The following is a 25852-nucleotide window of genomic DNA, read 5'->3' as shown; positions in this document are numbered from 1 at the left end:
TGGGCTTCTTGAGAGCTTCCAGGTGATTCAAATGTTCGACTAAGCTTTAGAATATCTGGTCTAGTGGGAAAGAAGAACTCTAATTTTATCATCATAAGCCGACATAACCATTGTGAAAGGAAAGTCTTGGTTGCTATGAAGTATGATAGACCCATCTAAGCTGGCAGCATAGTGCTGGATGAGGCAAGGCTTCTGAGAATGTATTGTTTGGGCTGAGACCTGAAGGATGATTAAGAACCAGCCAGTGATTTTCTCACTTTATTAGGCATCAGAATTGCCTGGAGGGCTGCTAAAACGCAGATCGCTGGGCTCTACTCCCAGAGTTTCTGATTTAGCAAGTCTGGGTGAGGCCTGTGAATTTGCATCTCTGCCCTCTGTTGCTGCTGGCCTGAAGACTATACTTTGAGGATCACTGAACTAGACAAACGAGTGGGAAGAATAGTTTCACTCAATGTATATATAATTTTGCATCTTCTTTGAAGCACTAAGATATAAGTATTTTCCCATGTTACTAAGTACTCTTAAAAGCATTGTTTTAAATGCTTGCATAATAGTCCATTGTATGGCATTGATAGCAGTTAGTTCCCTTTTATTGAATATGTTGATTCTGGTAAACTCTTTGAAGTAGAAGTAAAAAAACTATTGTACCTTTTAGCATCCTCAGGGATTTAATGTAATGATTGTTCCAACATATCCTTTCTGACAGTGGTATAACCCTGGAAAACTAATGAAGAACCAAGATTCAATCACTGAGAAGTGATGGGCATTCTCTGTCATTCAACTGAAACATATTTGGGCCAGTTCTGAATTATGACCACATTTGCTGACATGCTCAGTTGTAATTAGGGAAAAAAAAGGACTTCATCCATTTTCAAGTTTATTTTAGACACAGAGAGAAATAGAGAAATCAGTTTTCATATTGTAAGGAATGAACTTGAAAAGCCTTCCTTTCTGTATATAAGTTTTCACCGTTTATAAAAAGGGTATTATTTCCTCTTAGTGAATTAATAAATTGATGATAGTAGCCTGACAGTGTCAAAAAATAGTTAAAAATGAGTAGTAGTCCTTACCAGAATGCATAGATTTTTATAATATTTGAGACAAGCTTTCGGTGACTCAGAATGTGACAGTAATTTCTTCTATTTAGTAGCTGGTAGCTTTCACAATGCTAATGCTTATATATTGCACCTACTTATGTATTAGTATAAACACCTATTTATGCATTTCTGTCCGATTTATTTAATCATTTTAACATATCCTTGCTTTCAGTTTTGACTCATTCTAAATAAGACATTAGTAGATTTAATAAATCCAACTTTGAGCCCATTTTATGTACTCTTATTAAAGCTATTATTTTTATCTTATGACCAGGCATTCTCCCCACTGGGTATCTGTGGTGGGAGGACCGGGTATTGAGTAGGCTGAGTTAGTTTAATAGGATTCAATGGTTTATGCAGTGAGGTTATGAAAACAATTTGGAGGAAACTAATGATTTCGTTTTGTCCTGCCAGAAAACAGTTTTCATTGTTGTGATCAAGTCTTGTTCCCTTAAAATCTTCAATCTTTTAAGAGAGATTATAATATGAAAACATATTAAATTTTCTCTTAAAACAGCTCATGTTCTAGAGGATCTTGCGCATCGGTTCCTCTTAGGTAAATATGAGAAGGGTAAATTTGAACTTGGACTTCACTTTGGGCTTTACCAATTCTCTGTCTGTTACAAAATCAAGCCCATGAGCTTCTGGCCATCTTACAATATTTAGGTTTGGTAGATAAGGAAAAAGAGAATAAAATGCAAGAGTGCACAGTTACCTTGACTTATCTCAATCATGGTAATGAAGTCAACATTTTGGGGTAAATGATTTATGTTTTCCTGAGACTGCTTCATCGTATGTATTAACGTAAAAGGAGTCATGAGCTTTTTATTTGGTTTTTATTATTTACAGATGAGAGATGACTAGTAAAATATTTTAGGATGAGTAGGATGTAGGGAACCCCTCAGTTTCATTTTGGCTTGGGCAGGGGGCCAAAAAAGCCTGCTTTGAAGACTGAATCACCAAGAACCATTTAGAAAGAAGACAACAGCACACGAAAAGCCTTTATTTTTTAATGTTTTTTTCCCCCTCATCACTATTGTTTGAGAGAAAATGGAAGTGAATTATTAAAAATATCACAACTAAAAAAAATCACAACTAGATTGTTGACAGGAAAAGAATATAGGCAAATTACTATTAGATTTTTAGACTGTTTAAATTCCTTACTTATCCTGCTCTGTTCTTATGTATTGTTTTGTTGGATTTGTGAGCAGGGAAGCTAATGGTTTTGCCAACATTGAGTAATACCCTAAGAAATAAGGAATATTATTTATTTAAATGTGTGAGATGGGGGGATATCTAAATTATTTTGGTAAATGATAATTTAAAAATGTAATTAGATATGCTGGTCCCTTTACATTGTCATTGTTGACTGCCCCAAATTTTTAAAATATAAGATTTATGTAAGCCTACTCTTTTAACTGTTATTTTGTCTCATTTATTCAATAAGTAAAATATTTTAAGGATGAGTGAATAATATGCAAGAACAAAACTTTGTGTGTGTAATATAGTTCAAGCCCCCCCCATCCCGCCCCAGTCAAAAGTGTACTTTTTTCAGGTAGATGACATGATTCTTAATGGATTCCAGAGGAACCTCAATAACCAAATTCAGGGTTTTAATGGGTAGTATCAGAATATTTTTCAATATTGAATCTCTAACTTTAATTTCCTGGCTCAAAGCAAAGCACCCTTAAGTATAATCTGTAACTAACCTTCTTGTTTTTGGTTCTTTTCAAGCAGGCTTCTTGTGAGACTTTTTTTCTCTAATAGCTTTTGGTGAGTCAAACAGTCCAATACTCTGCCTGACACAGGGCAAGTGGTTTCCCTGTACCCATCACTTACTCCAACAGGATCAGCAGAGGGAGGGATTTTCTTTTGTCAGCTTCTCCCTTTCTGAACTGATCTGATTCCTTTTTTGACACATGCATTGCCTTGTGGGTAGTTTTGGCTAGCACCTACCCTCATGACTATTTTGAACTGGAAATTCGAGTTGTGATATCCACCTTTAAAGAAGTTGGAATGAGATACATCTATAATGTAAACATCAAAGAAATGAGAAGGTGGAAAGCTCTCAGGTTAAAATTAGTTTCTGGGTCACTTTATTACACTTGAGCCAATTTTCCTGGGGAAAAAAGTTGAGTTGCCATGACATCCATTTCTAAATAGTGAATTTAGAGTGATGTGCACGACTTAAAAGTCAACAGGGGGGAAAGGCAACTGTTAGGTCACTATTGGTTCCTTGGCCAGTTATTCGTAAACTTATTTTTTGGAATCTAGTGATTTGTAAATTTATATTTGTATGAGAAATAGACATGGTTGACACAAAGTTCTAAAAGTAGCTTCTGTGCTATGCTAATTGTGTAAATAATTTCATGTAGTATTAAAAATAAGGAGTTAGTATTATATGACATTTATTGCTTTAAAATACCATGAAACTGGGGATCCCTGGGTGGCTCAGCGGTTTCGCGCCTGCCTTTGGCCCAGGGCGCGATCCTGGAGTCCCAGGATCGAGTCCTGTGTCGGGCTCCTGGCATGGAGCCTGCTTCTCCCTCTCCTCTGCCTCTCTCTCTCTCTCTCTCTCTCTAGGTCTATCATAAATAAATAAATAAATAAATAAATAAATAAATAAATAAATAAATAAATAAATAAATACCATGACGCTGACCTGTTCCATACTTTAACAAGAACACAATCCCTTTTTATTTTTCAGCTGTTTTAATGGCCCCTGTTACCTAATACTTATAAGTATGAATGAACAATTATGAAATGTTTGCTATATGCTATAGAATGAACTTGTTACAGCAGTGCTGTTATTTAGTATTTATGTGAAAAACCCACCTAAAGTTTTAGTTATTGAAAAAGCAAACTTTGGGCAGCCCCGGTGGCGCAGCGGTTTAGCGCCGCCTGCAGCCCAGGGCGTGATCCTGGAGACTCTGGATCAAGCCCCCCACGTCAGGCTCTCTGTATGATGCCTGCTTCTTCCTCCGCCTGTGTCTCTGCCTCTCCCTCTCTCTGTCTCTATGAATAAATAAATGAAATATTAAAAAAAAAGCAAACTTTAGAAAATGTGTTTGGAAAACAACCTTGAACTATGATATATGAAAACCTCTAAGAGTGTTAAACTGGCTGATTTTGCAGTTTCTAGTGATAATCATTGTGAAATTTCATAGTTCGAGCTGAATGTTGGTTTTTAATCTTTGGGTTCAGACCAGTCAATATTCTTGGTTTTAGTTCAGAGAAGAATTATAGGCTTTGCTTTTCATGACCTTTATCGAGCAAGTGAGGAAGGAAGTTTAAAGTGTATGTTGATCCTCTAGTCATGTGTTCTAGGTTTCCAAATTTCTAAGAGTAGAACATTTAGAATATTGAAGCTTTGATTACAATGTGTCTGGGTATTATATGCAACTGATGAATCACTAAATTCTACACCTGAAACTTTGGTAATATATATTACCTACTAATGTGTATTACCTTTGGTATATGTTACCTAAATGGAATTTAAATTAAAAAATAATAAAAAGAATGTGTTTGGATGTTAGCTTCCTCAACTTCTCCCATAGACGGTGGGCACTCAGCATTTTCATTAAAGCTTGATTGACATTTCCACTTCCCTTATAAGTTTGAACTTAGAGAAACCCTTAAAAATCTAATTAGGTAGTTACAGTTGTCTTCCCTTGGGGAAAATTTGAGAAAGATTTTTGGTCCAGTAGCTTTTCATTGTCTCACTCCCTTCTCTCCCATTTCATTGGCCTTGCACAAATGCAGATACTGTGGATTTGGGGGCAAGATTAGCCTATCTATTTTTTTACAAAATTTGATTTGCCATTTGTTGATCAGCTGCTTTTATTTTTTTTTAAATTTTTTTAAAAATTTTTATTTATTTATGATAGTCACACACAGAGAGAGAGAGAGAGGCAGAGACATAGGCAGAGAGAGAAGCAGGCTCCATGCACCGGGAGCCCGACGTGGGATTCGATCCCGGGTCTCCAGGATCGCGCCCTGGGCCAAAGGCAGGCGCGCTAAACCGCGGCGCCACCCAGGGATCCGGATCAGCTGCTTTTAATTCAATATGTTCTCTCTCTCTTTTTAAATATTCCATTTATTTATTTATGAGAGATACAGAGAGAGAGGCAGAGACACAGGCAGAGGGAGAAGTAAACTCCTGTGGGGAACCCAGTGCAGGACTCCATCCCTGAATCATGGGATCACGCCCTGAGCCAAAGGCAGATGTTCAACCACTGAGCCACCCAGGCATCCCAATTCACGTTTCTTTGAAAGATATTTCTGTACAATGATTATCAGGCTCTAATGAGTAGTTTTATTATTTGTAGAATTGTTTTATAAATGAAAATTAAAGGAAAGATCAATGAAAGATGTGATTTGCAAGGCTACTTAACAATACTTAGAAGTAAAGCATTTAGATATTTGATATGGGTGGGACTTGACACATATCCAACGTTGACTTTTAGTAAGCCTTACCATCTTTGAAGAAGTTGAGTTTTGGGCTCATAAGGGGTGAGTTACATTCAAACGGTTTTAAAAACCGAGAAAAGCAAATAATTTCCTCCAGGTAAAGCTATTTTGGCATTACGTTGCTAGCCTGGCATAACCATAAAAACTCTGTGTGTATTTGTATGTCTGTATGTACATACATACATGTGAAAACTATATGTATACACGCACAAGTGCTTGCGTGTGTGTGTGTGTGTGTGTGTGTGTGTGCGTTTGTAGACATACATTCTTCATTTCAGATTTTCGGTTCAGCACTAGTTTCAGCAGCAAAGATTGTACTCAGCTGATAGCAAATACCCTTCTTTGACGGATGAAGAAGTCAGGGCTCAGTATCTCATAATTACACTTAGACAGACACTAGAGTACCCTGGGGGGATTCCTACTTTATAAAAATTCAGAAGGCATTAATATGGCCCCTTGTTGAAAAGCCCACACCGAGAGGCACTAACTATACCCATGCCACTGCAGCGTGAGGTAATTGTGGGGTGTCCCCTCGGCAGCTGCTGCTGGCTTGTATTATGCCATTAGCTAGACTCACTCCAGGATTCCTTGGAAACTGTGTGCCTGCCTGAATAATTTATTACCCAGTGATCAATTATTCATAACTCATTATTACAACTGAAATAAAACCTAAAACCTAAAGGTGGAATCATTTTGCCACTTATGAATATCCAACAGATCATCAGGAGATTGCAGGAGATTTTGAAGTCCATGCGGTCACCTCTGCCTATTTGTTTCTCTGAAGGGATTCCAGAGAGAACAGCCTTCTGAAACAGAATCAGAATCAATGAAAGCAGTAACAAATGACTCCCTGCTGGTTGTGTTGTATTGGTTCATCTCTTCACACTGTTTATCTTTTTAATTCTGGCTTTATTTACACCAAGAAATAAAATTTTGGTTTAAGAGAAATTCAGAGACATTTATGGCACTTGGGTTAATTAAACCACCCTTAGGAAGTAAAAAAGGATACAAAATTATCTTCATGGTGTAAAATGCAGGTACATGTAATTCATTTTATTGACATTAGTCACATTGCATTCACTTGTTCCATTAGAGTTATAGCTGTGTTGTATTTTATTTATTTCTTGGACCATATCTTTAAATAAATGACACAGGTTTTTTCACATATATAAAAAGCATTTTAATGAAAGTTCTATGAAAGTGTAACCAAAAGAAGCCTAATTGTTTTGTTGTGGTGGTGGTCCAGGACGTATAATGGGAAATATTTTGGTTTAAGCAAGACTGATTATTCCTATTTTTAAAATAACCACCAAGCTTTAAAAAAATGTGTTAAAAATAGTTGGAGAGTTTGAAATTCCACTTATTTTGGGCTGTAAAACAGAGGTTTGCCCTTGGAGTTTGCCTTGCCCTTGAACACTCTGGCATGGAAGAATGGGCAGAAATCTGTGATGCTTCACACTTGGAGTTGCCATGTCAGTTTTGTGGCATTTTCTGCGTGGTCACTTCCAGTAGTATGTTGGTACTGATTTTGAGTGTCAGAGTTCTAACCCCAGCTTAAAGATAAAAGTCCCAAACTGTTAAGCAAGCACTTTCTAGTAGAGGTTCTAGATTTTTTTTTGTGTGTGTGTGTATGTTGATTCTTCAAATGGAATGAAGGCTATCCAACCAAGTTTTATTTTTTAAATTTTTAAAAAATATTTTATTTATTCATGAGAGACATACATACAGAGAAAAGCAGAGACACAGGCAGAGGGAGAAGCAGGCTCCATGCAGGAAACCTGATGTGGACTCGATCCCGGGACTCAGAGATCACGCCCTGAGCCAACGGCAGACGCTCAACCGCTGAGCCACCCAGGCATCCGTGTTCAAGCAAGTTTTAAATGGGCTGAACCCATGCTTTTCACACTGAACTACATATATGATGTCCCAGATGATCCATCAAACAGGAATTTAAATATGGATTTAGTTTTACTATTCTAAAAATATATGGATACTTAAAAATAATTTTAGGTCAGATGTGAATATGTCACAATGTAAAAAATTTATATGACTTTTAAATGTTTAATAAAATTTTAATAGGTTATACACATTCATATGGCTCAGAAGATATAAAAAGATGTACTGTTTAAAGTTTCATCCCTGTCTTACTTTTTCTGAGTTCCCATTCTCTCCCCCAGAAGATAACCACTGTTAATAATTTCCTATGGATTTTTCTGGAATTGCCATATGCATATATAAGCAACTCTAGAATTCTTATTTTTGCTCCTTTCTGATAAAAACTCACATTTTACACAGTTCTGTTTCGTGCTTTTTTCATATGCCAAAATATCTTGGAGCTTTTCCCATGTTAGTATTAGAGAATGTTCCCATTCTTTGTTTTAACAGTTGTATAGTATATTCCACTATATGGCTATACTATTATTTATTTACCTTCCTGTTGACGTACATTTGGGATGTTTTTAATCTTTTGTTGTTAAAAACACTGTTGCAGTGAATAATCCTGAACATTTGTCATTTCACAAACATGGCACTATATCTTGCAGGAATTTTAAAACAAAGCATGAGATTTCAGAGACCTGTCCTGCCTTTGGCAATCCCATTTCAGGGGTCTGAATTTATCCTTCTTTGCTGTTAGAGATATTTTGCTGGAAAAGCTTGCGAAGCACCCCTGGAAACCTTCTATTGAGGCCGAGTGGTGGGATGATTTTTCATTTTCTGAAATAACTTCTGTGAAGTGATAGTGACAACGTTACTTTGCCATCCTGTGTCTCCTGGAGGTTATGTAAGAAAATATGTGTAAATTTGATGGCATATTATTTATAGGCAAACATCATGTTGTAAAATCAGCCAATTTGGTTGTAGGCGTTTGATACAATGAAACATTTTATAGCTATGAAGCACCAGACACTGGTACTTTTGAAAATGTTAATAAGGTGTTCTGTGTAAAAAGGAGTTCCACGATTATGCAAGTTTAGAAAACATTTGGTTCCACAGAGTTGAACCAGTTTTGTTTAGATTTTTTGTTTGTTTTTACTGAGGGACTCTTTTACTGAGGGACTTAAATCTGCTGGGGTAAATTGTGAATCTTCAAGAGCTTTTCCCAAGCTTGTTTAACCACTGAACTCCCTATTTTTCTAGCTATTCTTACTAGCACTAGTATAGCGAGGAGCCCAACTTAGGAAATACTACCCAAATTGGACACCATGGCTACATGCTGAAATTAGTGGTCGTAAGCATATGTAGTATTTAAATTTACAAAAGATTTAGTAAAGGGAATCAGAAGGGAAGTCACTATTTTGAAACTGATTGTCATGAACAGCAGATGGTGGTAATGTAACATGCAAACCAACTATTAATACACGGCAGTATTTCCCATAGGGACCATAATGTCATCTTCATTTAATTACAATCTTCCAATATTTTAATTTCACTGGTTAAATGAATAAGAGGCTAAAAATAGATCACTAATATACTTTTAATTTCTTCCTTTAATTTCTTTCTAGGAAAAGCACAAGTTGGCTGAGAAATAAATTTGGGGAAATCTTTATTTCCTCAGACCATTTTAACTGGCATGATTTGGTTTTTCTTATTATCTTCACATTACATGAACATTCCTACTTTATGGATACCACAAGGATGTATGTGTGTTCTGTCTCAAAAGAAAAAGTCATAAATTTAGCCAAACTTAATTCTACTGTCCATGAGAATGGCAAAGAGCGGTTTCACTCAACGAGCATTTAGTTAATAGCTGCCTAAGAGATGAAGCAGCTACCATCATTTTCCTCCAGAGAATGACATTTGGATTGAAAGTAGGATGTGAACTCACCTCTGTTAGAAAGGCCATGAGGTGAGAAGGATTAGGGTCTCTTAGAGGTTGAGAGAGATATGGGTCACTTCCATTCTTCTGAGGTCTATTAAATATAAAATGGTGTAAAACGGGGCAACAAAAAATGGGGTATGTTTTAAACGTAAATTTAACACCAAAAAATTTAATATGCAAAAATACAATGCATTGTGACTATGTTTCTCACAGGATAATTACAGAATATAAATTTTATTTATAGTGTATTACGGTTGGGGCGGCCCAGAAATAGGAAATACATTTAAAGCTGTATGGGGAACATTTTTCCCAACTGTCTATGCAACAGAGAATTTAATCTGGCTTGGAGCTCTTGTCAACAGTCAACATTTGAAGCACTTCATGAATCTGCAGCACTGAACAAAAGGCCATTTTGGCCACTTATCAGGGAGAAGCCCTGTTGCAAAAGATAAACCTAGAGGAGTTACTCTTTCAGTGAAAGACATCTGGGCCTACTTGATAGACATGGAATTGCTGAAAATGGCCCAGAGAGAGCCTTTATTATTTAGATTGATGACTGTCCCCTAATATGTGAAACCACTGTTTGAAATGACCCATCAGAGGTACACTTGGGCAGCATTGCACCCTATCCCTGCCACCTCCTTGCTCCAAGCTAGTTAAACTTGCCTTATTTCTACTGTAGCAGAAAGACTAGCTTCAGGTAAAGGTGATATCTTAATAAACGGGCCAGGCCATGTCACCCCTGGGAGATAGAGCCATGACATCTTGCTGTTCCCTGGGTGGTGAAGGATCACTTTTTCTTTTTTTTTTTTATTTGAAGATCTATCACTCCAGACCCTGCAAAAAAAGGGGGGGGGGCTAGTTTATATCAGCCAAGTACTTATTGCAACAGAATCATTCAGTCAGTAACAATTAGGAAGTGGTCTTTACCTTAAGTAACCTACAGTGTGAACACCTTCATTCAGCCTTTAGTCAATGGGTAGATTGCTAACAATATCAGGTGCTGTCCTAGGCGTGGAATACAGCAGCAAACACAACCAAATCATGTTCTTAGGGAGGGGATATTCTGGTGGGCCTGTGAAGAGAGACGATGAATAAAACCATATGCTAACATGTGATTCAGTGCTATGGAAAAAATAAAAAGGGAAAGAGGATAGGGAGAGTGGGTGTGTGTCTATCTGATAAATACTAGTAGATAGTTTGTATTGTTTGGTGTTAAGATGATAGTAAATAGTAACTGACAAAAACATCCAAGACAAAAGATCATTGGAAGGAATTTTGTAGCAAAACCTATCACTAATACTTCTGTTTTTCCAGCAGCAGGACACAAACTTTTTCCATATGCTTATGTTTCTGTGTCTGGGCAGTAGTGCACAGAGACCAAGTATGCTTTGTGTTATTCAGTTCCTTTTCCTGCAGAGTTGGAGCCATTTTATAGGGGAATAAGGATGACTGTGTGTTGAGAGAAGTGGTGCTCAAGTTTTCTTCTGACGCCATGGAAGTGGGATGGGGAGATCTGGGGGACAAGAGGGGACAGCTGTCCCTGTTCCTGTTCCTGCCCTTGAAGACAGAGTCTCCCTAGATATGGCAGGAGTTAGGAATTTTCAGAGGGTCATTCAGTTTTCCAGGCTTCAAATTTATTCGATGCCTGAAAAGTTTTTGTTTCTACTTCAGTAGCCAGCTCACTTAGTGTGTTTTTCCCTGGCCAAGGTCAGTGATATGGAGGCCCTCAGGAAATTCCTCCAGGTGGGGCCTGAAGGTCTTCAGACACCCTCACTAATGGTTTCTTTTGGGGAGCAGATGGATCTAATGTGCAGTGACTGCTGTTTATTATTCTTGTTACCCAGAGATATGGGTGCCCCCTCTCTTGAAATATGGGCTTTGTGTTGCAGTGAGGGAAAATGTACAGTGTTTGAAACTCCCTAGTGTGAAGCCCCTCTTGATCAGAAATGATGGCAGTGTGCTATGTAAAGTTCTGGTAGAGGTAGAGAGAAGCTTGCTGTTATACATCCAGATGTAGAGCTGAGTCATCAAGGGCTCCTAGTTTCTTTCTTGAGAAAAGATAACAAAGAGGGTCAGAACAGATGCCCTCTGCAGAAGCAGCCACCCTCTCCTGTCCTTGGTCCCCCATTTGAGAGAAAGCAAAACCAGCCCCGGGTTAGGGCCATTCAGACAAGAATCTGCTCTTCAGAGGTCTGAAAGCTGTTGATATAATATCTAGCTATTGTTTATCATTGTATTTTATGTAAATAAAACCCATTGTCTCATCACCATCTCTTGAGGTCTCGAAATTTCCATCTCAGCTCCCTTAAATAACTTCTACTCTAATATTGACAAGAGACGGAAGTCACCCCTAACTTGAGATCCTAAGACAGTTGTACTTTTTACCCCGTGATCCTCACAGACACGTCTGTTTGGGTGACAGGAGCTGTCCCAGGGCACAGCTGAGATGTTGCAGAGGTGCTTAGCTCAAATCTAAGGTGTGCTAGAAAACTGAGACCGAATGTGAGATTTCTTGGATCTTCACTAAGGATTTAACCATTACATTTTAAAAACGCATTCTCATTGTTTAAAGATGAAGTTTTAAATTTTAATTTGTCTGAATTTTCTATGAGAATAAAACTGATCAAAGTTGATCCAGGAAATCCCAGAAATTTGTCTTTTTATATTGTTTCTCATTAATAATAGTATTAAAAAGAAAAAGTACTTCAACAGCATTGCTTTGTTTGATTGTTCAGTAGTTCTATAAGGATGACTCAATTGAAATGGCTTTTAAAAAAATTCTAGATAAACTACAAGGTATTACTAATCTCTAGTTCAGGAGAACCTTTAATTGACAGTGAAGATGTATTTTCAGTGTATTTTAAGAAGCATTATTTTTCTTGGTTCCTATGAAAATGTATTTTAGTTCATTGAAACTACCATGAGTTGCTTCAGTTCTATTTCAGAGTAGTTTTCCTGGAGCTGGAGTTTCAAATACAAGAGGAAATTTTATTTTATACATTAATTTTGTTTCTTACATACATTCTTAAAGAGGGTAAAACCATTATGACTTAATAGTTGTTATTTCCCTGACATAAATTAGAATTATAGAAGTGTAATCCACAAGAAATAAACCTGATTTTAAGATGTAATAAAAATCCCATTAGAGAGTCTTATCACTCACTGAAGCTCTGTCAGTGTGCATTTAATTTTTCCATATAGTCCTTTCAGGAACTGAACCAAATTAAGATCTGTCCACATGATGTGAGGTATATGTGTCAAATAGCACTTTTATCAAAGTAGGCATATAGTTAATTCCCATCTGGTTGGCTTTTTCTATTGACTCTAGAGTTAATTTTTAAGTGGCCTCACTGGTGTTTGATTGCTCTGACCACCTGATTTGCTTCAACAGAAAAGATGTTTCAGTTCCCTTTAATGTTCCTATGGCCTCTTCTTCCTCTGTAATCATCCCTTCCATATTAAGAATATATATGGCAGTGATAGACACATAGAGGATTGGCAGGCTTCCCTTGCTTTACCAAATATGTAAAAGTAAAATTGACCTGATGACCAAGAAGGAGATTGGTTAGTTTAGCAAGAGTTGACTGTAAATAGTGTTTATGCTTGAATAAGAGGCAGGACTGGCTACATAATTTGTGGGGCCTAGTACAGAATGAAAATACAGTCCCCTTTGTTAAAAATTAATAAGAATTTCAAGCCAATGACAGCAGAATATTAAACCAAGCACTGGCCCTTCTAATCATTGGTAGCAATCTTACTTCTAGATGTACACCCAAAGGAAAACATGTCAACACAAAACCTTGTACACAAGTACTTAGCAGTATTATTCATTGTAGCCAAAAGTGTGTGTGTGTGTGTGTGTGTGTGAGTAAATATCTGTATCTCTATACAATGGAATATATTTTGGCCATGAAAAGGCCAACATGGATGAACCTTGAAAACATTCTAAGTGAAAGAAGCCAGTCACAAAAGAACACATATTCACATATTGTATGATCCATTTATATAAAATATCCAGAATAGGCAAATCCACAAAGACAGAAATCACAGGTTAGTGATTGCCAACAACAGTGGGCTGTAGGAATGGGGAGTGACTGCTAATGGGTAAGAAGTTTCTTTGGGGATTATATTATTTTTCTAGGACTGCCATTACATAAAACCACAGACTGTGTTGCTTAAACAATAGAAATGTGTTCTCTTTCAGTTCTGGAGGCTGGAAGTCCAAGATCAAGGTTTCCTCAGAGATCCCTGTCTTTGGCTTGTAGCTGGATACCTTCTTGCTCTGCTTCACATGGCCTTTCTGTCGTATGTGCGTGCTCCTGCGTGAGCCCGTAGTGTATTTCTCTTATAAAGACACCAGTCATACTGGACTAGGGCCCCATCCTAATGGCCTCAGCTTAACTTTATCATCCCTTTAAGGACTTTCTTTCCAAATAACTAATTATATTCTGAAGTGTTGAGAGTTGAGACTTCAACATATAAATATGGAGGGCAGGGAACAAAAAATTTAGTCCATAAAAAGATGATGATGAAAATGTTCTAAACTGAGATGGTGGTGATGATTGCAAACCTATGGGAGTATACTACTAAAAACCACTGAATTGTACACTTTAAAAGTGAATTTTATTGTGGATAAATTATATCTCAATAAAGCTGCTATGTAGAAAAAATAAAAACAAATTGTACATGGCTCTTGCTTTCGAAGAGTTTACAGACTAATGTCAACAAGGATGCAAAGAGGCACTTTCAACCCCTTGCAGATTAGATGGAGATACACTTATCCCACTTTTATGGAATGGAGAAAACATTGTAGAAGACAGAGCATAGGGGCCAAATCTCACAGGATGAATATGAATCTGGTAGACAGAGGCAGCGAAATAAAATGAGTGAAGGCATGAAACCCTGGCATGTACATGAACTGTGTGACATTGTTATCTAGTCCCTTCTTAGTCTAATCTGCTCTCAATGTTATCAATGTCTTAACTACTAGATAGAGGTTCAATTAATAATGAAATAGCGTCTTGGCTTTAAGTCAGACTCTTCTGCATTCATATCTTTTTTAAAGATTATTTATTTATTTGGGAGAGGGAGTGAGAGAGGGCGTGAGCAGATGGGAGGGGCAGAGAGAGACGAAGAAGCAGGCTCCCCACTGAGCAGGGAGCTCAATGTGGGGCTCAATCCCAGGACCCTGAGACCACAACCTGAGCCAAAGACAGATGCCCCTCCACTTACTTTGGATAATTACTTAAATTATCAGTCTATACTATATGGTTAAAAATATTAAATATAAATATTAACACAGCATTTTTATAAGTTATTGCTCAAAATATATTAGCTCTGCCCTTCTCATTTCTCTGTTCCTTGGGTAACCTGTGGTTTGAGCACCCCCTAAACATCTTAATCATCGTTCCTTGGGCTGACTTGGGTGACAATATTCCTTTTGAAATAAATTTTCCAGGCCTGATGGAACCAAGTATATTGATACTACAACTTTTCATACATTTCATGATCAGCTTGGAATCTCAGGATCTCTTAGCAATCACATCATATTGTCTCATATTGAATCTTGAGGTCAGCTATTCTCCTCCCGACAGAATGGTCAGCCATTCTAATCTTAAGCCAGGTTTCACTCGTCTTAGATTTGGAAATTTAATTTCCCCACCTGTAACTATGGAACTTAAGGTTTAGTCTTGCAAAATTTAACTTAGATGGTTTTAGCTCACATTTCAGCTTCTTCAATTACTTTGAAAAATTGACTGTCTGTGTCTATTGATTATGCTCCCTGGCTTTGTGACTTCCACAAACTTGGCAAATATATCTTTTTGGATCTTCATCCAAGCTATTAATAAAATGTTGGTGAAGATATTGTTAGGGATGGATCCTGATAGCATTATAAGAGGGAACATCTGCAAAGTGGCCTGAGACCCAAGACTCCAGCATGATTAGTCTGCTTGTTCAACCGGCCATGAATCCACATGAAGATTCCTTATCTCCCATATTAAAAGGATATCACAACACTCTTCTCGTTGACATCTGTTAACATGACTTCATCAGATGGGCTGAAATCATGATATACCATGACTGATTGCTTCTCTCTCATCAACCAATCAAATAACCCTCTCGCAAAAATAAATTAGGTTAATTTAATGTGGCTTATTTTCCATAACCCATGTGAGTCCCTGCTGGCTGCTGCTTCATGTTCTAAATGCTCACAAGCCATCTGTTTAATCATCAATTCTTCAACTTTGCCAGAGATTCATGTCAGTCTTCATGGTCTACAATTCCTGAAATATTCTTGTCATGAAAATTGGAACATGTACTTTGCAGAGGTTGGGGTACAGGAGGGCACCTCTCCCTTTTTTCCTGGTTATTCAGGTTATCAACCGTGGTGCAGAGAATATATCTTTGAGTTGTGTTCTCAGTTGTAGTTCATTTGGGTCTGACTTTGTAAATTCAGAAGGTGGGATCCTATAGTGGGGATGTGCCCAGGATTTAGAAGTGGGGTCTCAGTTTCATTATTACTGGGTGTGGTTTGCCACTTAATTGACTTCATGTCTTTAAATGAAGGTCTTAACCTCTCTATATCTTAGTTTCTTCATTTCAAAAGTGAGGATTATAATAGTATCAATACAGGGGGCCAAATAATTGGTTCTTATATGGCACTTGATATCATCATAATTAACACCAGTATCACTATTTTAGTAGTTTGATGTTTTCTTATTATTATCTCATATCTTGGCTGGTGGTTCTCTTTTTAGGATACTTATTTCATCCTTTGAAGGTACATGCTGCTTTCTTATAACTTCTAATTATTTGTCTTCCCTCTCACTGGATTGCAAACCCCTCAAAGGCAGAGCTATGCCTTGGACAAGTAGAGTATCTTGCACAGTGCAGGTGCTTTATACACATATACCAAATATAGAAACTGGAATTAAGGTATGAGTTGAGAAGCTTTTCTTAAATTAGACATAAAACTGCATTATTCCATATGTAAGTTGGAATTCTGTTTCTGAGTTAGTTCTATTTAAAAGAATCGTTGATATCCTCCTGGGGGACACCTCCACTGCTATGTGTCTAAAATGAAAACTGGCTTATGTCACAAAGGATCAGGAGATTGAAATACCCTCTTGTGTGGGCAAGATTTGCATCTATGACATCACCATCCATATCAGCAACAATAGTAATAGTAATAGTAGTCATCATACTTTCTAGGAAGTTTGGAATTAAATTTGAAATTCAACTCTAACAACAATTTTTGGTCAGTATATCTATTTCTTAGTTCTACCTCCTCTTGCTTGTCTCAGTTTTCTATTTTATTATGTAAGTTATGTCCAATTCTTTGTGGAATGAGGCTGAGTATAAATACATTAAAGTAATAGATCATGTAACAAGATACATTCAAAGGGCCAGTGGACAGCTGTACCTTATCACTAGCGGGAACACAAGAGAAAACCAGTGCAAACTGCAGCTTTAGAATGTGGGCCAAAAATGTAGGAGATTTTGCTAACAATGTTTTAAAACTGGCTTTTGGCCTTTGGGGATCATCTTGGTGTTGGCTATGGTATATTCTCTGGAGGGTGTGTAGTCAAGTCTCTCAGCCTCTCTGTGTTCCAATGTCCTTATCTGTAAAGTGAGGGGTCCGGACCAGCAGCAGTCTCCAAACCTTTGTTGTCCAATGAGGTGGGAGGGGAATCATGCATCATGGGGTGGGAGGGGAACATGTATCCTCTCATTTTTGCTGCTCTTCAAACCCACCCTATCCCCAAGCCTCTAGAGAACTCTGTGGCTCTTCAACACTCAACCCTGACAGTCTTCTGGACTCCTACCAACTCTAAACCTTAGTACTCAAATTATGCTCCCTGGACAGGCAACATAGAGAGCATCACCTGGGACCTTGTTAGCAATGTGCAGTCTCAGGCCTACCCTAGACCTGTATTGGAACAGATTCCCTGGTGATTTGTATGCATGGTAAAATGTGAGAAGCATGACTCTAGGATCTTGTGTCCCTTGGAGGCTTCTTCAGATATCACACTTTATGAATCTAACAGATTTTTCTTTCATCGTGTGAACTTAACACTTGGATTTATCCTTAAATAAATTCTAGAGATTCAGAGTCTCTAGAAATGGTGCTGGTGGAAAACTATGCCTAAGACTGTTTCTAGCTCTGTGCTCTGACCTGAGGAGGTGGTCTCCTGTGCGGAGTTCCTGTGGACTCCTTTAGCAGGTGGGACAAACTCTGCACAGCCATCTCCGGGAGATGCAGCAAGCACAAAAGTTCTGAAGCACTTTATTTAGCCAGGCTCCCGTCCACCCTCTTGACTTGGAAATATGAAGACTTGTATAACCAGAGCCAGGCTAACCATGTGTCCCCATCTCTTCTTACACACAGCCACCTGTGACTTTTTTGTTCATTGCAAATCAATGACTACATCCATGAGCTGTCATTCAGGGAAACCAGATCCTTCCTAGTAGTGGATTCTAATTTGGGCTCTGTTGGTAGATTAAGCCTTGGCTTTCTGGTGCATAAAAACAGATTTTTTTTTTTTACATAAACACTACTCAGCAAAAATGTAAGACCTAGAATCAGTTGCTTATGCTTGCTAATGGCAGTATGCTAATACAGAGCTTCATTTTCCTCCCTTTCCATCTTAAATATAGTAATCTGCTTTATGCTAGCTATAGTTAGAGTTTTAACTTAAGTCCATATATTACGATTACCATGATGATGAAATGGATACTGAAATTTAGAAATACAGACTTTTTGCAATTTTGGCTGTCTCAGTGTTAACTTGCAGCCAACCAGCACCTGCTATAAATAAAATTAGGGGACTTTATTTCACTAAAATCCTAGATTACTTTTTCATTTTATTCTTGGAGCACCAACTTTCTTCTTGCCTTGATCATAATTTAATTTTATTTTATACAGGGTTTATCCTATGTTGGTTTTACCCAGTCAAGAAAATGGAGCTAATCAGTTTTTGTTGCCTTTTAAAATTCAGTTTGTTGCTGTATCTTGATTTCATGGTAGACTTGGCATTACATCTGATCATCTCATTGAAATCCACAATTCTAGTATTTTTCTGTCATGTTCAAAATAAAAACCTGACATGAAAAATGCATTAGAATATTGCATTTTGAATATTAACCTAAGATTAATTGTAAATTTGGAGCATATAACAACCATAACAAAAGCTAACCTGATTATCTATGGTAAATTATTCCTTCACATCCTTGCTGACATTGTCATGCTCCTTAATTTCGTTGCTGACGATAAACAGAATCTTTCCTCTAAGCTCAGTACTTAGTGTACTAAATGTGATACAGTGAATGGGTAATTATTGGATAGCCTTATGTTACCAGTATTTATTTTTGTTTTTAGAGCATATTGCTACTCCATCTTTTAACAATTTTGAATCAAGTGATATTGTGCAATTGAACTTTTTGAAAACTGGCTCCCTCGCACAAACAAATTACCCCATAGGGCCTCAAAAATGTAGATTTCACCACTTTTCTAGGAAAGGTAAGTTTTGAAAAACACTGTCTGACTCTTCTGCATGATCTCATCCCATCTCAGTCCAAATCTGGGGTTCTGTAAGTGGCAGAGACTCCCAACTATTGGTAAGATTGTCTATAACATTCAAATGACAATTAATGAAAAACAGACGTAACCTTATTAGGTATCTCATCAAGAGCAAGACCATTACTCCAGTCACTATGAAGAGGCTCTTGGGTTTTGTTTTTCCCTTTTTCTCTAATGCTAAGGAGGGGAATAAAAGAGTAGGCAACAGGAGTTCTTGTTCTTTGACAAATGGTTTGAGGAATGAAAAAGTTGTAGACTGTCTTAATAGTAGATACTGAAGATTTTCATAATGAAGCAAGAGAGGGGAAGCTGTTAAATTTGAAGACAAAAGTTGGTTCTTTGAAATTGGTAGTCTTTCCTCTTTCAAGAGGTAAATGTGGCTCTGTTGTAATATGCTATATAATCTTGGATAAATACTTCTCAAATCCTTAATAGGTTGAGGTGCTTTAATTGGTCTGCTCTGGGAAGTCCTTGTCTAGCTTTAAAATTCTATACGTACACAAAACCCATTCCAAAATTGGGAAAGAAATTGAATAAGGGGACAGGATATGGAAAACTGGGTAGCTTTGTGCTTCTCTTGAGCCAGGTCATCGCAGCAGGTGTTATCATTTCTGAGATAATGTGAAATATCTGTGCAAAATTATTTTCCAGGTTGCCATTTTTCTTTGTCAATACTAATGTTATGATCAGCTTCCTTAAGTAAGTCAGCTTCCAGATAAGGGCTGTTAAGCAAATATGCTAGGAAGCAGACTTTTATAAACTTCCACTTTCTGACTGATGCCCAGTATACAAACAGATATATCTCCATACAGGGCAAAATCATGTATAGGAGATGTGATCCCCATTACCTTTGCAACAGTACTTCATGTGTTGTTGATTTTGATACTAGTCAAACATTTATGGAACATCCACTATGTGTCAAGAATTGTGCTAGACACTGGGGATACAGAAATGAATGAAATCTAATTGTTCTCAGTCTGGGAGTGGAGATGAACAGAAAGGCATAAAAGTACATAATTGTGAAAGTTACACTTTTGATGGTGGAGGTAATGAGCAAGCTGAACTTTGAAGGGTGAGTAGTATGCAAGCTTAGTCCCATTCAAACACATTAGCCACTGCCAGGTGCTGGGAGTTCTATGGTGAATAAAGTGTGACCCTGACCCTTAGGGTGCCTGCAGTCCAGTAAGAGAGCTTATATGAGAATAGATGTTGTCACAGGATGCAGTGAAAGGTTAGAGGAAAGACCCCTAACTTAGCCTTGGAGAGGTCTAGAAAGACTTTCAGATAAGTGTCTCATAAATGTCATCAATATGAATATGTGTCATCTATAGTTCTTGGAACTTTGTTTTCCTTCTTTTGACAATTGTAATGATCAACCTTGTGCTTCTAACACCTAATGACTTCATTCTTAATTTCTTAAGTTGGAGGCTTTGGACTGTGTAAAACAAAGTAATTCCTTATATTAATAATTTTTTCTCTCATTTGTATCTCTAGGGAATTATGGAAAAAAGCATACATATTACTATGTATGGAAATATGTTTTCATAATTTGGTGGGAGAAGAAAGAGAGAGGAGGTCAGAAATTTTACGAATTTTTTTTGTCTTTCTCACTTCAGTGATTGATATATTTTGTGGTTTTTTTGCTTAATTATTCATGCTCTTTACTTCATTCTTTCCCTTCTTTCTCCTCATTTTAGATTGCTCCTATTTGCTCTATTAGCTCCTATATCTCTACCCAAGGGAAAGAAGAGAACACTGACGAAATGTTAATCATTTTGAATCCTGATACTTTTCAATAACTCCTAAAAATTTTGACATTTGGGAATTTTGAATTAATGACAAAATTACATTTTCAGATTATTTAAACAAATGCCATGTTGTCGGGGCCGACTCCCTATGGGGAGCTTCATGTGGGACTCCATCCCAGGACCCCAGAAATCACAACCTGAGCCAAAGGCAGATGCTCAACACTGAGCCACCCAGGTGCCGCTGTCCTCCTCTTCACAGCATATGATGGTGGAGGTGTGGGGAGATGGGTAGACAGTCATTTGTGTCTTTTAAAATAATCAAACCATAATATTCAATGACTTGGCTCATCTGTATAAATAAGAAAAATAGAATGGCCTGACCACTTGTATTGAGGTATAGGGGAGAAGGAAAAGGGAGAAGAGGAACCATAACTGGCTTTGAGAGGGGAAAATTGAATCTAGTATTAGAATTGAACCTAATACACCCCTGGTTGTTGGGCAGCCCCGGTGGCTCAGCGGTTTAGCGCCACCTTCAGCCCAAGGTGTGATCCTGGAGACCCAGGATTGAGTCCCACGTTGGGCTCCCTGTATGGAGTCGGCTTCTCCCTCTGCCGGTGTCTCTGCCTTTCTCTGTGTGTCTCATGAATTAAAAAAAAAAAAAAAATCTTTAAAAAATAAAAATACGTCCCTGGTTGTAAGGAGTACTTTTGGAGTCTATAGAAAGAAGCTCCAGAAAGCTGTCCACCAAGAAGGGAATCCACTCATTTTTTTATTAAAATGAGACTAAAGGGTGATTTGTTCTCAATGAAGTTTTTCGTGAGACATTCTCAGCAGCTTTTATGCAGGCTGTGGTTTAGAAATGTGGGAGGAAATAGACACATTGTAGTGAATCCACAAACACAGGCTTTCTCAGCAGGGCCAAAACAAATGCTGGCTTTTGTAGTTACCTGATTAATTAATACTCATGGATTTCTTGGCTTGGCTATAAACTCTGCTCAGGAGAAAAGAAAGCCCCTGGAAGAAGGGCAAAGCAGTTAGACATTTTATTATGTGACTCGTAAGGAGTCCTCTGGAAAAGACACATCCTGAAGGCAGTTCTATTCTTGCACTGACACCAGAGATTCTCTGCAGAGAAGGTAGAGTGAGCACCAGTGCTGTTTCCAGCCTTGAAACACATGCTCAAGCCACTTCTTCTTTTAAAAAAATTTATACAGATGGGAAACGTCATTGAATTCACATAATTATTAGAAATTTTTATTTGGGCCATATTTGTCTTCAAACCTCCCACTCCTAAAATCTCTGTTTAGTCTTTTCTACTCCTTAAAAATAAATGGCAACTTGCATAATTTGTTATGGTACCAGCATTGAAACACAGCATGGAAGTTGTCACCACAAACGACAATATAATCTAGATAGGAGCCAGGGTAGCATATTTGCTAAACTAATATGTCTGAAATAATTCTACTCTTATTTGTTTTTTCTTTGTTTATTGTCTGTATTATTGGTTATTATTAATTATTTATTCTTTGCTTGTCATCTGTATGCAATACTCCTATACACTGTTAATGTGTTTGTAAATGAAATTAGTCTTGAAAAGCTTAGGAAATGGAATTTAGCTATAGGTTATAATTGGTTTTCGGTTTCATTATTCACTACTAAAGACACTTAACTTTGTAGGAATCAGGGCGTGAATGGGTGACGGGCACTGGGGGTTATTCTGTATGTTAGTAAATTGAACACCAATAAAAAATAAATTAACTTTGTAAGAATCACTACATCTTAGCCATCTTTAGGATATAGATAAAATCGACCAGAATTTAAAATGGAGGAAATATTTTTATGCCTGTGGAAGATAGGCTTGGTGCCCTATCCATATCCCTTGGGTAGTTAGTGTTTCCTGTGCATGGAGCCAGTCTTCAACTGCCAGCACCTGCAGTGGTGCCTAAGGCCTCTATCTGGCCATTAGGGCCCGTGCTCTGGCAGGGTGAGAGAGTGGGGGAGTTAATACTATTAGGGAGTATTTTGTCTTTCTCACAGAAAATAGCAGGGAGACCCAGAGGTGCTTATTCCACACTAGCTTCCAGGGTTCCTTCACAGAATTAAGGTCCAGTTGCCCATAGTGGTGACCAATGTGGTAATATGTCCTTGATCAGCTTCCCCACTCCTTCTAGCTGCTTCATTTAACACTTGTACACAAATCTTTGTCTCAGGGTGTGTTTCCTGGGGACCCCAAACTAAGAGAGTCCTCTAGAGCAGAGCATGGCTTAATGGGATGATGCCTCACATTTACTTTTGCAATCTTATTATATAAAACATATTTGGATAAAAACTGAGGATAGATCAGTGAGGAGGAAGGAAGAAAAGAGTGGCTTATGAGCCTGTTAGTCTTATAGATCTTTTAAGAAGTATCCCTACATTTTCATTCCACATTCCATAATACATTCTCTGGTTGTATGTGTGTGTGCATGTGTAGTATCTAAAGAATGATACATAGATACAGAAATTAAGTTTTTGCAAGTAGTTCTCTTAAAAAAAAACTCACATACTTATTAACTTCCATAAACTATTTTAATGATGCAAATAAGGACATTCCTCTCCTGGGTGTTGATATACATAGGGCAAATAGTTAAGAAGGGAAGTTCATTTCTTTTGTTACTTGGGATCTACCTAGAGACAGACTAATTCCGCATAGTACAAAGTAGTTTGCAGGTGCAAAAGTGTACATCCTGGGATGTGCTAGTTAGAGATTTTGCTTTTTCTTTTCTCCTCAAGGAACAATTAGGGATTCCCACCTGACACTAGGCTTTATTATAGCATTTATCATGAAATTGTTCAACTATTTTGTACTTGTTGGCCTCTCCCATGGGACTGAGCTCTCTTCCAGGGCAAGAGGTTTATCTTTCTTATCCTTATATCCCCAGGGTATGGCATGATGTTTTGACATACAGAAGGAGGTCAATAGCTGGTCATGTAACAGAACTGTGAATTTCCTATCTTAAGGTATTTGGTAGTGGCTTCCCCAGGGCCTTGTTTAAAGTCTGAAATCAGGCTCTGCTCCTCAGTATTGATGTCTACCATGGGCACTTACACTACACCATTGTGCCATTTTAGCCCCCAAAACTCTGCTACTGCTTGTGATCAGGGGTGGAGAGGAAAAGACCAGGTGAATCAGACAGTTCTAGCCCCCAAATGAGCTGGGATCAGGAATTTAATGGTTAAAAACAAAAGCAGCTCATAGATTATGGCATATGATGGTGACCTGTAAAAGAAGTTTGTTTTTTTTCTCTGGACACAGATGTTAAAGTATACTCTTTTAATTGCTGAGAGAATAAACAACTGCAATAAAATAAAATTCCATCCTGGTGTACTCTCCAGTAGCTTCTACAAATTTTTTTTCAGCTACTCCTTTTTTTTTTTTTAAATCTTTATTTTTTTTTCTTTTAAGGTAAGTTTTTTTTTTAAATTTATTTATTCATGAGACACACACACACACACACACACACACACACACACACACAGAGGCAGAGACACAGGCAGAGGGAGAAGCAGGCTCCATGCAAGGAGCCTGACGTGGGACTCGATCGCAGGTCTCCAGGATCACGCCCTGGACTGAAGGCGGCGCTAAACCACTGAGCCACCAGGGCTGCCCTCAGCTACTCCTTTAGGTAACTTTAGTTCTTGGTGTTTCCATTTTTTAACCAATGTACCACTTTTTTGAATCAGTATCACTTTCTGCCACTATATATTTTTTGTCCTTTTTATACACTATATTAAAGAGTATAAAATAACTTTAAAAAGGATGTTTTATACTCTCATCATATTTCTACCCCTAAAAGAGTAAGAAATACTGTGGCCTTAAATCTCTTAGAGGAGTCTACATTTTAAGACTTGAATCAGTAAATAAAAGCTAGTTTAAGTGAGTCAACATTTTGGTTGTTCAGTTTTCATGACCCCAAAGTGTTTACAGTGATTTGTAGTAACACATGAATGTGCCTATCGCACTGGTCAGGACTCCCAGGTACAGATAAGAGCAGCCACCTTCTGAGGTTTAAGCAGAAAAGGATTTATTCCAGAAAACAGCTCATAGCAGCAGCAGGAGGGCTGGGGAGCAAGCTAACAGCTAAATGTCCAGGAGTATTAGCCAGAACCATGCCACTGATGTGGCTTGCTGTCTCTTCCTTTAGGGCCATGCTGTTTCTTATGACACCTGTGTTAACAAAAGGGAGACCCTGTGCCCAGCCTGTTTCTTTACCTGGCTCACACCCAAAGCAAAGTTCCGGGTGGGTGCAGCTTACTGGCGGAATGTAGGTCACACCTGATAACCCAACTCAAGGGAGGTGGGAAATGTGGGGTTTGTTTCCTTGTCAGTTTTTGTGTGTTTTTTATCTATCTGAGGAAGACAGGACCAATAGTCCAGGAATCTATTGCAATAAAGGGATGCTGTCTAAAGATGCAGGGTAGCCACAAATGACAGGTTTCTGTTATGATAATGTCTCGTGAAAATAGCAGCAGGCAAATTGTGCAAACTATTTGCCATCTGCTATTAAAAAAACCTGTGTAGGGATCCCTGGGTGGCGCAGCGGTTTAGCGCCTGCCTTTGGCCCAGGGCGCGATCCTGGAGACCCGGGATCGAATCCCACATCAGGCTCCCGGTGCATGGAGCCTGCTTCTCCCTCTGCCTGTGTCTCTGCCTCTCTCTCTCTCTCTGTGACTATCATAAAAAAATAAAAATTAAAAAAAAAAACCTGTGTAGCAAAAATATGGGGAGGAAATACACAAAATTATTAATGCTGATTATCTCTATGGTGAATTGTGGGTAATATTTTTTGTTTAAAAATTGTATATAAGGATACTGTATTTCCTTATAAATTAGAAAAGATGAGAGCTTACCAGTTAAGAAAGAAGATTAACATAATTGCTGCCTTGCTAGATGGATGAAATTCTATTAAAAGGCCTGAGCAGATTTATGTAACTACCTGGGATTAAAATATAAAGCAATCCATCAATCAATAAGTTAATCAACCAGTCTCCCTCCCCAAAAAGTCTTGAGCAGATTTAATATTCTCTCTTTGTTAAACAGGTGAATATTGAATCAACAGAAAAGCAAACAGTAAAGAGAAAACTACCCTCACCT

General features: G+C 37.9%; 1 protein-coding gene across 21 annotated transcripts in view; it reads left to right on the top strand.

Moving 5' to 3' along the window:
• Nucleotides 1–25852, top strand: part of NEK11 (NIMA related kinase 11) — a 261482-nt gene that overhangs the window by 10580 nt on the left and 225050 nt on the right. For 14 of the 21 annotated variants that reach the window (XM_072792785.1, XM_072792789.1, XM_072792787.1 and 11 more), the window contains one exon: nt 20465–20545. The exons of the other annotated variants lie outside the window; for them this stretch is intronic. In XM_072792785.1, coding sequence (XP_072648886.1) covers nt 20465–20545 — 81 coding nt within the window. The remainder of the gene's footprint in view (nt 1–20464; nt 20546–25852) is intronic. 21 annotated transcript variants of the gene reach the window in all.

The sequence above is a fragment of the Canis lupus genome, chromosome 22 (assembly GCF_048164855.1).
Source record: "Canis lupus baileyi chromosome 22, mCanLup2.hap1, whole genome shotgun sequence".
NCBI classification, from domain to species: domain Eukaryota; kingdom Metazoa; phylum Chordata; class Mammalia; order Carnivora; family Canidae; genus Canis; species Canis lupus.
This window is presented reverse-complemented; position numbering and strand designations above follow the sequence as displayed.